General features: G+C 39.1%; 1 protein-coding gene across 1 annotated transcript in view; it reads left to right on the top strand.

Moving 5' to 3' along the window:
* The window catches only part of LOC103179428 (A disintegrin and metalloproteinase with thrombospondin motifs 20), a 185,357-nt gene that overhangs the window by 5,256 nt on the left and 161,481 nt on the right, over positions 1-18,620 (top strand). Inside the window, exon 3 of the mRNA XM_042334947.1 lies at positions 8,568-8,733. Within this exon, the coding sequence (XP_042190881.1) occupies positions 8,568-8,733 (166 nt within the window). The remainder of the gene's footprint in view (positions 1-8,567; positions 8,734-18,620) is intronic.

Genomic DNA, 18,620 nt, shown 5'->3' with positions numbered 1-18,620 from the left:
TGGCTCAGTTGGAGGTAACAAGAATAATCCTAACATTTGACACAGTGCCTTTCACATTGGAGACATGTCAAAATACTTCACAGGATATATTGTGATGTGGAGTGACTGTGCATTTGTGGGCGAGCGAGGCAGCAATTTGCACACAGCAAATGAAATGAATGACTAGTAATTTGGGTAATTGTTGGTCTGGATACCAGGAGAAACTCCCTTCTCTTTTAAATAATGCCATCTATAATGTCTAAAGCAGGCAGATGGGACCTTGGTTTAACATTTCATATGAAGGAAACCACTTCTGACACAGTTGCAGTTTCAGCATTGACAGTATGAGTTGGATGAGGTCACATATAACTGAGGTTCTGTCTATCTGTTTAGTTGGGTGTTACAGATACAATGGCACTATTCAATAAGAGAAGGGCATTTCCCTATTGTTCTGGCCAACAATCACCAGGAAAAAATTGGTCCATCCATAACAAGGGGGTGTAAATATAAGGCAGCAGATTTAAAAGTGAGTTTAGAAAAACTGTGTAACACAGCGGGTGGTGAGAATGTGAAACTTAATGCCAGAAGCAGTTGTTGAAGCAGAAAGTGTCAGTGCATTTATGAGGAAACTCAATGCATACATGACACGAGGCAAGGAAATTAGAGATTTAATAATGTTGACTAAAGGCTTGGCTGAAGAGATGTGTTTTAATAGGTCTTTAAAAGTTTGAAGTGGGAAAGCAATGCAGTATTTGTTTGGAAGAAAATTCCAAAAGGTGGAGTGACTCACAACTTGACCACTGGTGGTGAAGGGAAAGGAGTGTAGAGCAAGTAATAGACCAGAACAATTGGCTGCATCCTCAGCTGTACTGAACTCCAAATCCACATCACCCCAATCCTTGTCCCTGTTGCAGAATGGATCCATTTCAAGATCCTCTCACTTGCATATAAATCACTTTATATCCTGGCACCTCCCCAGCTCTCCAACCTGCTTATACTCCACTTTTCCACTTCTACTCACCTGGCTTCCATCTCCTGCACATCCCTCACCTTCTCCATTTCACCATCAGTAGCTGTGCTTTCAGTCATGACATCTCAAGACTCTGGATGTCTCTGCTTCAATCATTCTGCTTTGCCCCTTGTTGTCTTCAGATCACACCAGAAAACCTTGCTTTTCAACCATGCCTACGGTCACCTCCCCTCTCTTTCTGGCTCAATGTCAAGCTTTGCCACAATTAACTGCTCCAAGATCTTACCCCGCTATATAGATGCAAGTTGTTGATGTTGAGTTAGAAAAGGAGGATATGGGCTGGAATGTAGGGCTGGAGAAGATTTCATTGGTTGCAGGAATACAGTCTAATTTAGGAAAAAGCAGAAAGGGATTCTTTAGGATTTCAGACATGAGGTATGATAAAGAAACTATTAATTGAAAGGCTTATAGTGTTTGAAAACTAGGTTCTGCCACAAAAACAAATTTACCAACACTGCAAAAAAAAAGGAAATCTTCAATGATATAAATGCATTGTGGAGGTGAGGGACGTGCAGGAGATGGAAGCCAGGTGAGCCTCGTGAGTTTATTCACAGATTGTAGTTTTTAAGTAAAATTGTTGCTTTCTGAACTTCTTAATTTAATGTTCATTTCCTCTCCACTCCCCATGGGAGCCACTTGTCATCGTACAGTAATTTGAGAAGTCATAAATCTAGGCTGTGCACTGCTCCCTGACGTGCTATCAGACCTGATCTGAGATTGTCAGAAGGTGAGCTTGCATTTCTGTTTCATTATTTCCTTTCCTGCTTCTCCATCAAAACGTTGTGAACTAACAAACACTTTAACAAATATAAGATATTGGACTATGCAAAATAGTTTAAATGTGCATTTGATTGCATTTCTTAATCTCAGGGATTTGGGGATAATACTCTACGTTATTTAAAAGGTATTCAACATCTATAGTATGGAAACTATGACTTATTAGTGATCTCAAAATATTGTATTTTTGCTTCGTGTAAGACTGATCTACATTTGCAACTTTTTGGAAAAGCTCATTGCCATTTAGCCAGCTAAAGGGCTAGTACTGAGCAGTGGCCTATGTTCAGCATTTCAAAGTTTATTTTGCAAACATGTGTGATGACAGGGTGAAATAGATAGCTTAGTGATTTGAGGAATTATGTCAAATCTTAAATTGTCGATCCTTGGATCAAGATCTGATCATAGCATTAGTGGTGACATAATTATTGTTCTCACCATCACTGCCTAAATTGGGTAAAGATTTCATCTCAGTTTGTACTCACGATTGCTGCCCAGTGACCACTGCTTGAACGTGCACTCTATAGCTTGAGTATAACATCTGGGGATCTGAACTCAACTGATTTACCATTATAGCCTAGCATCCCATTTGCCATATTAATTGCTGCCTCACATTGTTTTGACAATGGTGAGTGATTTGAGTCAACTAACAGCTATACATCTCTTTCAGTTTGTGTTTCCTGTTCTTACTTCCTCTGTGTAGAACCTTGCATTTATCTGTATTAAACTTTATTTGCCAGTTATCAGCCCACTTGTGTACCCCATCTAGTTCTCTTTGGAAGACCTTGATACCAAGTGACCACATTTTGTGAAGTACTTTCATGTGCTACTTTGTCAAATACCTTTTGGAAGTTGAGATATCAACACTATATCAAATGGCTTCCCGCAATCAAATTTGGCTGACAGTTCCTTAAAATAATCAATAAGGTCAAGACCTATCCTTTCTGATCCCATTGTTGGCTGGCATTTATTAAATTATTTCTCAATCGAGAAACTAAGGGAAAGGGAGCATGGAATTCCTTAATTGCCTGTTAATTTACCAATTTACTGGAAAAATGCACCTAATGTTCCACTGGTGATGTGCCCTTAAAAAGATCTCTTGATTATAAGATCAGTGGAGAGGAAGAAGCCAAGACCAAAAATGTTACTGTTGATTGGACAAACTCTTTCTTCTTCCTGCCCACCCACCATCCCTCAGTTTACAAAGTGGATGAGACTGAGCCCTAGTGAAGTTTTAGCATTTGTTTTCTTTTACTCTAAACCTTACTAAGTTAGCTAAATGTCATATATTGGAAACTCGCAATGTCCTTCAGTTCGTTTATGAACAAGAAAACGGAATATGTTAAGACTTCCAACCAGTTGCATACTTCATTTTAAATGTCATCTATTTCTGGCACTGAAAGGAGGAAAAAAACATTTAGAATTATCTTTTGTTCTACATTCCTTGCTGTGTGTAATGTGACGAAGCAAAGAAAATTGTCATCTGGCTGTTGTGCCTTTGGATTGTGGTCTGTAGGTGGGAATATGCTGGATGGAAAATGTGCCTCATAATAACACTCTATCATGAAGATCATGGAACAACAGGGTTTCACAGTGCTAGTGGCTGGGGGTGTTCAAAGCAATAGAATCAAAATGAATAAACTGGCAGCACAGCTGTGATGAGGGAGGCGGGGATTAGTGACAGATATGCCAGCTGTGTGATAAGGCTTGAATGGGGCGATGAAGTGAAGCAGTTTGGAGTGAATTTGATATAAGCCAAGTAACACATTGTGATTTGGCAGATGACCATAAAGTTTAGTGGGGCAATGTCCTGATTCAGATTATTGTGGATACATTCTTGCAATTCACCAATAATGTAAACAGTTTATAAATGAAACAAGGATTTCAACAACTTGTCAATATTTAAGAGTACACATTTGACTTGAGGAACAATGAGCTAATGTGGCATCTCAAAAACATTGTAAAGTGGATTTTGCTGAAGCCACTAGTCTGAAATTGCTGTAAGTGCTGCACTGGATAAATAAGGCATTTAACAAAGCAAACATTGCTGCTGCATGATTCAACCCTTTGTCAATTTCTGACAAGACTTGATTTTTTTTCATGTGCCACATTTGAATCGTATCAGGTTTAGGGTGCTCAGGTCTGAAATGCTGTACTCTGTCCAGCGCCTTGGGATGTCCTCCCGACGTGAAAGGCGCGATACAAATGTAATCTTGTTGTTGTTTTGGGTTGAACAATTTGTTGTAGTAACTTTAAATGCTGTGCTGGAAAAATGGAATGAGATTATTGTAAAGCAGTAGTGAAATACTATGTATTCATCTTTGAGTTCCAGCTGCAAAAGAAAAATAAGACTAACTGTTGTTAAAGTGAGCTTCATGTTTCAAGTACATTCTGATTTGTAACAATGAAGAAAGCAAAAGAAAACTCCATGTGTGCAACTGTCACATGAACCATCTCAAAGCACTTCATAAGTAATTCCTGTCCAGTATCATAATTGTTTTAATGGCAAACATAGCAATTATTTATTGCCAAACAGCCATGAGGTGAATGACCAATTAATAATAATATTCATTACGATTAGATTCATCATTTACTTTTTGGGTGTTTGTGGGATATTGCTGTGAATAAATTGGATGCTTCCATCTAATAATAATAATCCTCACATTTGATATTGCGCCTTTCACATCGGGAGGGCATCTCAAGGTGCTTCACATGATATACAGTACCGTAAAGTTAAGTGATTGTGTTTTTAGTGGAAGAACGTGTCTGCAAAAATACATAATCAATGCAGTTGACAGCAGTTGCCTGTGAATTGCTTCTTTTTGACATTTCTGGCATTTTATCAAATGCAAGGGTGGTCATTCTTCAGGTCCTTCAAGAGATTCAACTGAGGAGCATCTATGACAGAGTTGGTTATGTGTTTGGAGGGGAGGTGATAAATAGCATTTTCTTATTTCTGTTAACTCTCTCACAGATTGCTGGAAGAGGCTCACATAATTGAAGGCATTTATTGTTATTTATTTGTCATTTATTAGGCATTTGTGGAGTCCTGCAGCTCAGTGGTTAGAGCACTCGCTTTGCAAGTGAGAGACCTGAGTTCAATTCCAGGCAGGGCGAAACCTTGGGCAAGTTTCCTTACTCCACACACCTAATAATAATCCCTCCAAAAACCAAAAACAATAATAAATTGGTCATTTTCAATCTACGACTGTTTATGGGACATTGCTGTGTGCAATTGGCTGCCACGTTCGCCCACAAATATACAGTCAATTCACTTTACAGTGTGTTCTGTGAAGCGCTTTGGGATGTCCTCCCGACGTGAAAAGCGCTACATCAAATGCAAGGATTATTATATTATTATTATTGTTTATTCTTGGGATTGAAAAGTGGCTTCAATGTATGGGGCTGAAGAACTTCTTTGATATTTGGGTTTTGTGCTTTCAAGGAACTGATCAGAGTGACCCTGGCTTTACAATATATTGTGGTGAAAGTTAATATTCCATGTCAACCAAGGTCTCATCCACCCCACCTCCCGAACACGATGACTAGGTGGTATCAGTTGTTTATTGTAACTTGATTGTCCAGCACTTCTTATCCTCTCTGTCTTAAAATTGTATGCTTTCTTTTCTTCAAATGTGATTGAGGCACAATACATCTATAAATCTCTTCATACCCTCACACTTCCCTGTCTTGCTGATCTTCTACCCTACTCATCTACCTGAGTCCTGTGCTCAGCTAACTCGAGCCTGCAGTGTGTTCTCTGTGCTACCATCATTGGCTGAGTCTTTAGGTACCAAACCACTTACCTCTGGAACACCCTCCTTCCTCCCTTCCATCTCACCTCCTTTAAATCTCATCTCCCTTTAAATCCTGCCTTAAAACCTTTTTGAACTCACCTGTGATGATCTCCCCCTTTTCCTTCTCCCTTGCATGTGATTCAACTCTGTCATTGTGAATTCCTTCTAAGGCTTTTTTTTTACTTTGTAATTTGAGGAGAGAGAAATGATATAGGGGCAACAGCAGCTTTCCATTTGCTTACCCAGCCTGTCGTTTTTGTATAAATTATTTTCACATTTAATATATTACTTCCACATTATTGTCCATGTTTCTGTTGGTACATGATATTTATAGATTCAGCTTTTACTGAAAGCTAACAAGTGCTGTTTTATCTCCGCACAACCAAGTTGGTCTTACATTAGTATTCTTTACATTAATGTTTCACTTAACTCTATGCAGTTTATTTCACTCTCATTCTCTCCTCCTCCCACCCGTCATCACCACATTGAAATTGAGAATAGGTTTATGAAGCCACTTGAGAGTGTGGGCTGAAATAGAAGAATGAACATTAGCCATTGAATTGCTGTGTAAATATGCCCCTCTCTCTCCCCCCTCCCCCGTGAAGTATTCTTTAATGTTTTTAGATTTTAAGAAAGCCTTAATACGAGAATTGTTGTGGTTGGATTCCATAGACTGAGTGGGATTAAGTAATTTAATCTTTAGGTTATTTCTTGTCAGTTTGACAAAGACAATGAGGGAGGAAGTAGCACATAATGTGCAACTTCACATCGAACATAAAAGGATGCAAAGTCATGGTTTGTTTGAAAACCTGTCGTATAATTGGATCAACTGTACTCCTGGCTTTGTACTTTGAATTGACATCTGGGTATCACTATACACCAGGACACCTGGGTAATTGTGGGAGTGGAACCAAAATATTGCGAGACCAAAGTGGAAAATGGGGCTCCTGTCAGCTTCAGATGACATCACCACAATGTTGCCTTTGAAGTCCGCTGAAGAATTCTTCAGAAGAACAAACTTTGTCCTACGTGTAATTGAAAGGTTGAAGTCACTGATTCAGTAATGCAAAACTTAAGTTTCAATTTCCTTCATCCTAAGATAATTCCCCAATTAAAGCAGAATGAAACTTTCTAACTGGCACATCTTTACTTGAATGTTTTAATGAGATTGTTATACAGTAGTTACTTGCCCCACATCTATTTCCTATCTGTGTACCTGAAGTGTGCCCACATGCTGTCTCACACTGTTATTCATCAGCTCCTTTACGTCTTAAACAGTCCTTTCTGCTTTGTCATTTTCAGGTTGCTCTCCAAGGAATCAATGTTCCTTTCATGCAAAAGTAGAAACTGGAAAAAAAACACTGATTTATACTGGAGGGAGGAATTGCAAATTGAAGCAGAATGTATATATCTTCCCCAATTACTGGAGGGAGGAATTGCAAATTGAAGCAGAATATATATATCTTCCCCAGTTACAATTACAATAATGAAGTGGGTGGGGGGTGGGGTGGGGGGTTGCAAGGCGTTGGTTTGATGTATCGAGATATTTTCTTGTCCTTCTCAATCAGCAAGAGAGATGCACTATAAGAATACAAATACCATTTGTTGATTGCAGACTAAGAAAACTGAGTCCTAAAAACTTGAGCAACTTTCACATTTTCTAATGCAGTTTAAGTGATATGGTGTTTAATTTCCTGCAGCATAGCAAGAAATATAATTAGTCGTGAATGGATTTAAAGAAACTTGCTGTGCGTATAATGAAACTTAGCTCATGCTGTCTGTATCCTCACGGCACTTCAGAACAGCTGGGATGATTGAATTTTCCGTGTTCATTTTTTTACCCTGCCTATGGGTTATCATTTTGTTTCAAATTAATATTAGAGGAATATAGTGAATGATATTGAATGGCTCTAAGATGAGTTTATTGTGCTGTTTGTTAGAGCAGCAATACACAGTGGTTCTTAAACAAATTGTTTATATTCTGCTTTGAATGCAGAATAATTCCCGGGCTTGCCAGTGATACGATTTTGGATGGCTTAATATAGGTTCTGGTGATACATAGAGTTCATAAGAGAGGTTTGAGTGAAGTAGGCTCTGATGCCCATTTGATCAAGCTGCTTTTGAAATTAGTCCAGAGTCTAAATACTAAATCCGCTCCTCAACCACCCTTCTTGATAACCTGTTCTGTCATTAATTAACCTCTGGGGGAAAAAAATACTGACTAATTTGTGTCCTGAAATTTCTCTTTGCAACTCTAAACTTCCGGCCTCTTATAAAGGAGCGCTATATAATTGCAAGCTGGTGTTCTGTCATCTTAGTGCATCTGAAAGTATTGTTCTGGGTGTACTTTGGGTGGTATGGACTAAGTGTTTAACTGTAGCAGAGTAAAGTCATCACTAAAGTTTTCACAACGTTTGAGATGCAATTCTTGTGACGTTCTATTCTGAATTCTGTCTCAGGTAGACATGATCACGCTCGTTTTCAAATCCCTTCATGCCCTGGCACCTGCCTACCTCTCCGACCTGCTTTTTCCCCAACCAACAACCCGCTGCCTCTGCTTGATGCCCTGAAACGCTGGAACAACTCTTCCTCTCTCGCTCCGCCATGCCCCTTCCTTCCCCTTCTTCAGGTCGCGCCTGAAGACCTACCTATTCGACCATGCATATGGTCACCTCCCCCCAGCTTGGCGATGCGTTCCACCACGCTCAAGCGCTCTGGGACGTTACCCTGTGTGAGGGGTGCTATATAAATGTGAGTTGTTGATGATCACTGAGAGTTCCTGTTTTTCAACGTTCTCATTTGAAATCATCATGTATCATTTATATGTATAAGTGATACCATTGTGGTAAATAATGTATTTTTGTAGTTTGAAATAAGTAAATATTGAATGTGATTAGATGGTTTCGGGCAACATTCTTTCACGTGGTTCATTCACTCAGTTAAAGTAAGCTTATTGTAAACATCTTTATTATTGTTGTTTGTAACAGATGGGCACTTTTCAAACACATGAAGGACAGTATTTTCTGGAACCTCTGATGAAACCAGATGGAGATCAATATGAAGATGAGCACAATAAACCTCACCTCATTTATCAACACAAAGCACTGAAGAATGATCCCTTTGGGCATGCCTCTCACCCATGTGCAACTGCAGGTAGGCAGCACATTGATTAAACTAAGCAAATATGAATTCAGCAGGTTATCTCTTCAGTCTCAGAATATTTTGAAAGTGGTAAGTTACGGTTTTGTAATAAGTAAGTTCTTTGGCTTGCTATATAAAAGTTTATTTGAAAGGTCCGAACAGCTGCTTGAAATGTGTTGTTTAACACTTCTGACTATGACATATTCAAGAGTCATTTAACTGAGCTTCTGGGTGAAAATGAGGTTATTTTTTAATTTTGTTTAAATTGTAGGTATGTTTTATTTACGAACTCTTCATGTGCTTGTTGTTTACTGAGAGCAATAAAGCATGTCTTTACATCAGGTGCATGGACTGTTGATGCAGGACAAATAATACTTTGAAGGTTATATTCTAGATGGGTTGGAAAGACATTCTTACTGAATTTTAGATGTTTTGAGAGAAAAAAAACATCAACCAAGGATTTAAGTATCAATGCAGTTTGATTGAAAATGAAGAAAGAAAGTAATCACAACTCACCATTACAACAAACAGGAAATGCAAACAATGATAAAGTGTAAACGTGTTGGCGTCATTGCTGATTTAAACTTTACAGTTGAGGAGAATGTCCTGCTATTGTTTCTCCCTGAGCCCCTTCACGATATGGAAAATCAGCACTGTAGACTCTGCTGGGGACGTGCGTAATTTCTGTTTGAGGCATTGTAGAATAATTACTTTGCTACTTTTTAAAATGCAATGGACACACTGCAGACAAACATGTTACTTACTATAACTGTTGCTTTTTGTTAATCATTGTAGAATTGTGTTTATTTAAGAGTATGTAAAGATTCGGAAAGTGAATTTATATTCTTCCAAATTCATAATTTTCTTTACACATAAACTTGTACCTTCCAGCTTAGCCACAAGCCACATATTGTTCGCTGCACCTGCCCAAATGCACCACAAACTCAAATTGCAAGCACCAATACAATTACTTATTGTGTATTCATCATCACTACTGATCTGGTATAGAAGAATTGAAACTAGTATTAGAGGAAGACAAATGAGAGAAAGCCATTGTATGTTACACTTGTTGCAGTCACCTGAGCAGGAGGATATTGGATTACAGCAATAGAATGGCAGCAATAGAGTTCAGTCCATTTCGGAAGACAATTCGTATGTCAAAGGGGCTTTGTTTGCGACCCAAGGGTGAGCAACAAGATGTTAGCTCTGAGGGAAGTGCTTGTTAAAGAACACATATGCCATTCTGAGTTGATTCAGCATGCTGGGTGGCCAAGTTGGGATATCAGAAGCAGGATGCCGGAGCTTGCATTGGAGATCTGAGGGCAGCTAACTTGAGCTTTATGTCCACTGCAGCAGATGAATTAGAACCTGCATCTTCCATACATATAGCTCAAGGCATAATGCTGTGTAACCTGATCATGAACATCGACAGATGCTGATGCTTTATCTCTTATCTAAGTTCCACAAACTGAGCAACAATTCTTGAATGTGGCACTACCCTCATTTGGAACTACTGAGATGGGAGTTTCCCCAGGGCAACAATTCTTTATTAGTAAGTTGTTCTGGGATTGCAAGTGGAAAAGCAGCGTATTGTGAAGAATGAACAGGAATTCAACAAGTTTGAAAGGAAATCAATTTTCATTTTATTTCTCCTATTTGTCTCACTAATTTCTAACATCCCTAAAACCTGAACTATGTACAATGTGTGCACCAAATGCAATAGGTAAAATACTGCCTGCATTTGGTTATTGCATGCGTTACTAACCACCTGACTTTACAAGCTCAACTGCAATTGTCCTCTCTTTCAATGTGTGCGCTTGCGTCGTTCTGAGCCAGTTTCATCAATGTTGTTGTTTCCCTCTCTACCGCCACCACCTGTCTTCCTTGCTTTTGGTTATTTTGTCCAAATAATCGTGATGCACCTGAGATATTGAAAAATAAAGGATGGCGTGAAACCAGGTAATTTTGCCACAGTCTGAACAATGCCGTTGTCTCACTGCAGCTTACTTGTATAGTAAAGGAATAGCATTCCTAATGAGGGAGCCCATATTTCATTCAATTTATGTATTTGACCGCATCTTAAGCTCAAAATATTTATATTTTTTAAAACCACATCACAAGCATAAAACATTTGATATCTTGTGTTTGATACAGTGTAATGATTTTTGCTTTAGTTGCATAACTGTTTCCCAGGAATTTCAAGGATACAGTGGAGTCCGTAGCTCAGTGGTTAGAGCACTTGCCTCGCAAGCGAGAGACCTGGGTTTGATTCCCGGCAGGGCGAAACCTTGGGCAAGTTTCCTTACTCCACACACCTGATAATAATTCCTGAAGAAAAAAAATTATTCACTTCAATCCATGACTGCTTGTGGGACACTGCTGTGTGCAATTGTCTGCCGAGTTTCGCCTATAAATATACAGTCAATTCACTTTACAGTATATTTTGTGAAGTGCTTTGAGATGTCTAAAAGAAGTGAAAAGCGCTATATCAAATGCAAGGAATATTATTATTTTATTATTACAGTTAGAAAAACAAGTTCAATGTTTATGTAATTTTCACCTGCACGAGAAAGCAGTGTAGATTAACAATATTTCTGACCAGACTTAGCTATCGTATCATATCTCAGTAATAATCTCCTGATGTAATTTGAATACAGCTCTTCAAACAAATCAAGATACTTTATTCTTCGCCTACAAATGCATTTTAGCTAAATAAATAATTGTTTTCAATTTCTAAATAAAATGTGATTTTTTTTCTTTTTTCTACATTTAGCTTTGATTGTCATTGGACCTTTTTATATTTCTTTGCAGTGAGGATGCACAGCTAATTGTAATCATTGGGCAAAATATGTTGGTTTTAAAGAAGTACTGCAAATTAGATTAAATGATTCTTCATTCAGTTCCATATTCAGTTCCAATGACAGTAAAATCCTAATGCAGGTTAAACTTTTGGTGGAAAGATGTGTTCTAATAAGTTCTTCTGAATGCAGTGAGACAGTTCCCAATGCTTCTGAGCTACTGGGCATGAAAAAGAGGGGATTTTCTCTGGCTGTTTGCAATGAGATGTATTCATGGTAAACTGGGTAAGCAGCTTCAGGGAAGGAGAGCTCTGGTCTACATTGACCTGTTGCTCAGCCCCGGGAGGTGCCGGCGGCTTTGTGGCTGTTATGTCTATTTGCCAAAGCTCCTCACATGACCAATTAGCAGTACTCCAGGGCACCGCTGATGACATATCGGCCAGTATGGCTCATTGGCAGGGCTAGAGGCACATACTAGCTACTGGGGACATGGATTCCTTCCTACTCAGCTCCATTTATCCTTACAAGCCAAAGCCTTAATGGGTACCTGAACAAGTAGAGTGAAGGCAGAATTATAAATGGCAAGCAATGTGGTTTTAGCTGGTTAAACCTCAGGAATACCCCACAGCATACTCTGGGGTCCTTAAGCCTTGACTCTTGCCAATCTGTGCCAAATACACTCTGGAATTAGTTAAGCAGGATGCGTCCCTCCAGGAAGAGTGCATTGCAATCCTTTCTCGACACAGACATTTCTGTGTATAGGTGTCACATAAAGAGCTCTATCTGGTTTGGACAGTCTTAAATATGATAATAGATTTCCACATGTATCAGCTGGCTAAGACATATGAAATACAATTCTATAGTGAGGAATTCTATTAAATACCTCAAATTAGACTCTATAATTTCTTGGTTGTTTACAATTTTTCAATACAATATTATTGTCTATTTCAGTGTGAATTAAACAAGATTCAAGCTTAATATTTGTCGCATGAGCTATTCAGTCAGTCTACACCAACCAGTTACACCTTGAGCAAGTAATTGCTTTCTCCAAATTATCAGTTTCATGGATTGGAATAATAAGTGCATCAGGACCAGAAGTGTTGAGAAGTAACTTTGAAGATGCAGAAGAATAAGATAATCTGTCACCTATTTTTAGGATGTTTATTTTGAAGATGGGCCAATTTCTAAAAATAGGGATCTTTTCATTCCTTGTTTATAATGGGATTTCCCTTAATTTCAAAGTAACTTTTTGGGCATTCAAACAAACAAGAACACAGTGTTTTTTAAAAAACGTTTGCATCCAGTTTGCATATAAATTGGAGAAAGGACCGATAATTATTGCTGAGATCTTGGAGTTTACATTGTTTGCGATGATCACATACATAAAGCACTGAAAGCATTTTACAAAGCGAATCACACCTGTTAATGCTGTAGAATGGGTGGACAGATGGATGGACAGAAGCAATTGTTTTATTGATAGGTTGGCTGCTCTTTGAACGTCAGATGAAAACAGTGAAAGATAAGACACCTGCAGCCACCATCAAAGAGCAAATTTAAGCAAAATGTGAGATTAAAAGGGATTTATTTGAAACCGTAGATGTCCAGAAACAGTGGTTTCAGACCTTCTTAGAAGATACTATCTGTTTTAAGATGAAATGATAAAATAACTTTTGAAGAATGTGCTTGTTGAATGCTTTTATCAGACCTTGTTGATGCATGTGTACTTTCTGGCCATTGTTTCATCGCTTGTGATTAAAGTGAGATCCCAGACCTTTAGACTTTCTGCTTGAACATTGACCTTTGTATGAACATGAGGGTCATATTTTCATGTTTCAAAGGAAAAAAATCAGTGCAACAAATATTTAAGATGGATAAGAAATGGTGCGCATTTACCCTCATCCAAAATACTTTGTAAAATAAATTTGTAACCAACAGCATTCTGAGAGGCCCTGCTGTTTTTAAATGATTTACAAAACTTCTGAAAACATTTTAGAATTAGATTTTTACAATTTTGAGAACCTTAAATTACTTGCACTCAATTGCATTATAAGAATGATTATTTTTAAAAATCCAACTTTGAGCTTTGCTGATGCCTCAATAAGTTAATGCACCAGCCCTTACAACACTGACTCAAGCAGTCAAGGAAAGACCTTGGTCTGATCGCTCTGTAGAGAATGAGCTGGTACAAAGGTAGGAAAAGTTATTGCAGCATTAGACAAGTCATAGTTGTAGTGGAATATAATTAAGTTGCTGTTGTACGGATGTCATGAATGTTTACATTAGTTTTTAAGTATGAAATGAGTATCGTTCCCCTGGGAGAGTGAGTGTTGTTGGAAGCTGTAAACCATATTATTACTGCTGCTATTGACTTTTTCTGCTCAAACAATGTTTGATTACAGATTGTAATGCAGAGGCATGTTGATACCCAAAGGTGTTTTCTGTATGTGATTGACTACCAATCTCTTTGGAATGGATCTATACTTGAGCAGTGAGGTACAATTTTAGACTTGCCAGATATGTAAAGATATTTAGCAATTCTGTCACATCTCTTCTCAATGTTACAATTATTATTAGTATGTCTCTTTCCAATTTTTAAAAACTAATCTATTGCTGTAACACTGGAATAACTGTGAATCTGTAGACAACATAGTGAAGCATCTATCTGTCAAGCATCTGATAAGTGCATAATCTTGTGCTTGTCAGATGTCTAGCTACAAGTAACTATTGGGGGGAGGGACGCAGGATCTCTTTGGTGCTGAGCTGGCTCTAAAGATGCCTGGCAATGGAATATTAAAATCAAGTGGATCCTCTGTAGCTGCTGTCTGGTTCCTGGGTCAAGGAGGTCCACAGTATTCCAAGGCACTGGTGATGATGGACCAGCCAGCTTGGCTCATACGTGTAGCTTGGAGGAGCAGATATTGGAGTTTGGGATTCTTCCCACTTGGCTATATTAGAACTGCAAACCAGAGCCATAACAGATAGATTGGTCCTAGCAGTAGAAGCAGCGTGAATCTTGCTAGTGTTCACAATGGAAAACTGTGGATTTATCTTAAATTAAATTCCAGCAGTTATTTTAGTCGACCACTGGCAGTGAAATTCCCCTGGATTAGACAAGCTGGGTGTGTCCCTCTGGGGAGAGAGTGAGTATTCCAAACAAATAGAAACCAAATGTACCAGGGAGACTCCCCCCCCGGTCTTTGGAAATAAAACAAATCCATCATTTTACTGTATTTCAATTTAGATGAAGGGTTTGGCTTGCGGGAAGCACAAAGTGAATGACAAAATTGTGCTGAGAATGATTTGTTATTCCAGCATGGTGTTAATATAATGCCTATTGAATTATTCCTGTCAAGGTGCTTGTAAATTTGTAGTTACTAGAAACAATGGATTTTCATAATTTGTATTTTTTTGTAGTGTTAACCTGATATTATAGTATGCAGCACACCATTCGTTTACTAGTTAGTAAGGATATGAATGCCAATCACATAGATCTACAACAAGGGATATAAAAATATTACCAAGGAATGGTTGAAAGGACAACATTTGTCTGTATTGCATTCGAACAGATCTCTCCTCCACACAGCAGTTTTGTCCTCCAGCTTGCTGTGACTGGAATAACAGTACTTGGAATCTTATTAAGTGCAGAAGGTTCTGGAAGAGGCAGGTGGTGCCTAAACAATCAGAATACCAAGGCAACACAAAAATCTCCAATCTCGAGAATATCTATCTATCAAAATGAACCAACTGAGCACTGCAGTCCATGTAAAACTGCCCACACAAATCTTTTTTGGACTGACACGCACAAAACCATTGCTGCTTAGGAGTATCAAAACCACAGTTCCATGTCCGAATGCGAATGTTCTTTTGTCTGGATTGTGAGTTGGTGTATTGTAAATGAAGTGCTTTCTCTGCCTGGAGGGATGCACCCTGTTTACCTCATCCCAGAAAGTTTATGTGCAGGTTGGCAAGAGCCAACATGTGGGGTCCCTAAATTGTGAGTTGGGGTATTGTAACCAGTGGTTAGCACCAGTGACTTGTATTGAACTGGATCAGATCTCTCCTTGTAAGGTTAATAGAAGTGAAGTGGAAAACATCCCAGGCTACTCAGCGACTTGTCTACTCTTCTAAGTGTTGTTGAGCAAGTTAAGCTGGTCTGGCATCAGCAGTATCACTGCTCTAGACCTGCCTCTGACCTGGCTCAGGAACTAGATGATCACGACTCCCACGATGATGGACTCAGTTTGGATATTCCATTTCAGGTATTCCAGATGGGTGTCAACTTAACCTCAAAGAGACAACACTTACCTTTTCCCCCTTCCGTCCGTCCTCCCAAGGAAGGTAATGCCCATAGAAAATTAATTGAACTACATTTAAAGCAACACAAAGAGGCAGGTGTTTTGGCTTTGAGAATAAACAACAGCTTGGAATGTGTTACAATTGTGATTATTTCCCCAAACCCAAACCATGAGAATCAAATGATGGCATTTGCATTCCTGTTTTCTCCTGTCAGTTGTGTTACTAAATTAATATCATGCAACAAAAGGTGGCAGTGAAGCCACAGTTATACTGAGATTTATTGTAGTAACATTATATATATTGAAAACACATTTCTACTTTTGGTGCCTTTTATCAAATGTACTGCACCATTTTATGTCTTGTGTAAAAATGCAAACTACGTCACAAAGACCTTATTGCTCAGGGAAGTTAGTTTCCAGGAATTGTACATTTCCAAGAAAAAAAATACAGCACAACTCATGCTGCTTTTCATAAGGAGAGATTCAGACTTGAATCTGTCCACACTCCAGGACATGCTACTCCAACAACACTCAGAACCTTTGTAGTTTGCCTATAAATCTGTTTCTTTTTTTTTCAGCTCCATTAAATAATTATCAGAAAAAAATTATTGCGAGTCCCTTTATACTAATCCTGTGGCCAACTTTCTCAAATGAACATTCTGTTCCAAGTACTGTACAAGAATCTACAAAGGCCTTTGTATTTCAGTGTAAACTTCTTCAAGGGCCTTGTCACATCAAAAGATCTGTTCAGCTTAGTTCATACTTCAATCTCCTTTGGCAAATGCTCCCCTCAATCCCAATCTCCACCACACTCAATAACCTGGAGCACTTGAAACCAAGTTAGCTTCACTGAAACTGAACCACAAAGTTGTAAGCTTTGTTTATATTAGTTTTGAACTTTATTTAAATGTTTTAACAGTGGGATAATTATATCAGACATTTCTAGAGTTTTAAATCTAATTTAGCAGTCCATCTGCAGATATGGCTGGACCTTATCAAAACTTACCGCTCCGCCCCTCGCCTCTGCTAAATCGTTCTTCTACTCCAAGACAATCTTGGAGGTCAAGGACAACCACAGGCTCCTCTTCCTTGCCCTATTCCACTGGCTTCCCATCACCAGAGGATACAGTTCAAGATCCTGTTCCTCACTTTCAAAGCCCTCCATGGCCTTGCTCCCCCCTACCTCTGCGACCTCCTAACCCCCTACCAACCTACCCGCTTCCTCTGCTCAGCAGGCTCCAGCCTGCTTTGCGTTCTCTGCCTCGCCTGCCCCATCATTGGCGGGCCTTCAGCCACTCTGTCCCACCCACTGGAATCCGTCCCTCAGTCCCTCTGCCTCGCCCCCTCCCTTTCCTCCATCAAGACCAGTCGCACGACCCTCCTCTTTGACTGTGCCTTCGAGCAGCCTCCGTCCCCCACTTGCTCTTCACCCTCCCCGATCTTGACCCCCAGTTCGGGTCCGAAACCCTGATTGTTCAGCGCCTTGATCCGTCCTCCCGACATGAAAGGTGTTATACGAATTTGTTGTTCATGTACAGGAAATTCATGTTACTGTACTATTCTGTGTTCCTAGCTTGAGAATTATTTTTTAAGTTGTATTTTTATAATGATTAACTCCTTTTTATTTAGTCTTTTTTTAATTGTCACATTTGTCTTGAAGTCCTGCTTTTATTTTCTAAAAATCCTGTTCAGGCAAAGCGAAGGCTGAACTTTCGAGCACAGTCTGAGTATGTCACGATTAAGCACAGTGGGCAGTAACAATTAAAATAACATTTGAGAATGGAGGTTAATACCCCTATTAGGAAAGTGGGAAAAAGTTATGGTAACAACACTTTTCGATGTTCCATTTTCCGAGAATAGGCTTGGCTGAGTTCAACGGTTACTACTGAAGGAACAAGAAGCTATTGTCATACAAATGTGGTACATCCTGATCCTTCTGGGGGATATTTGTAGTTCAAATTTAAGACTGAATTCAACTGTTTGCAAAGTTCTGTGTGTGATAAAATGCCAAAACAATGGAGTAAACCAAGACCCAGGTGGAATTTCTTCCAGCGTCTTGTTTTCCGAAAATCTTTGTTTCTTCTCAATTTGTTCATTTTTCGAAATGACCTGTAAAATCAATGAGCCATACAGATTGACAGGTGGATTTTTTGCCCGCTTCACAGAAGTTATTTGTGACGTGTTGGCCATGCATGTATACACGCTCTATGATTGAACTTATCTTAAGATTTGCCTGTCACTTCAGCCATACCCTGTTCGTTTGTTGCTAGCCCTTAAGAGGCTGTTGTCTTTATTAACTGCTTGTTACTATGGTGTTTTTAACATGTGCAGCGATTGGTTGCTTGCCCGGCTAGTTACACATTGCTTCAAGCAAAAGTCTTTGCGTTTCATGGAAATTGAAACTGCAGAATAGCAAGCACAAATTATCGTTGTTGCCAACCATGCAAAGCTCCCGGAATTTCAGCCCTGTGAACTCTATTAAGCCAAAGTGCAATATCCTATTCCACTGCAATGTGCTGTTCCCGAATATAAAACCAATGACTCGATATGTTAAACCAGTGACCCACATTATGCAGTCGTTGTTGCTCAGGAAATATCATATTACACTTCTTTATTGCACAATTTCCTCACATTGTGTCAAGTGATACCCCTGCGGGAAGCGGCAAATGTACAACAGACCTCTTCCTTGGACTTGAGTACAGTATTTAGATATACACTGGCCAGTTAAGCAAGAACAACCCTCTGCCTCCTCGTTCTCCTGGATATCTCTGCCGCGTTCGACACAGTCGACCACCCCATCCTCCTC

This window comes from Callorhinchus milii, unplaced genomic scaffold (genome assembly GCF_018977255.1).
Source record: "Callorhinchus milii isolate IMCB2004 unplaced genomic scaffold, IMCB_Cmil_1.0 Scaffold5, whole genome shotgun sequence".
NCBI classification, from domain to species: Eukaryota; Metazoa; Chordata; class Chondrichthyes; order Chimaeriformes; family Callorhinchidae; genus Callorhinchus; species Callorhinchus milii.
Note: the sequence above shows the minus strand (reverse complement) of the source record. Positions and strands in the feature narration are given on the sequence as shown.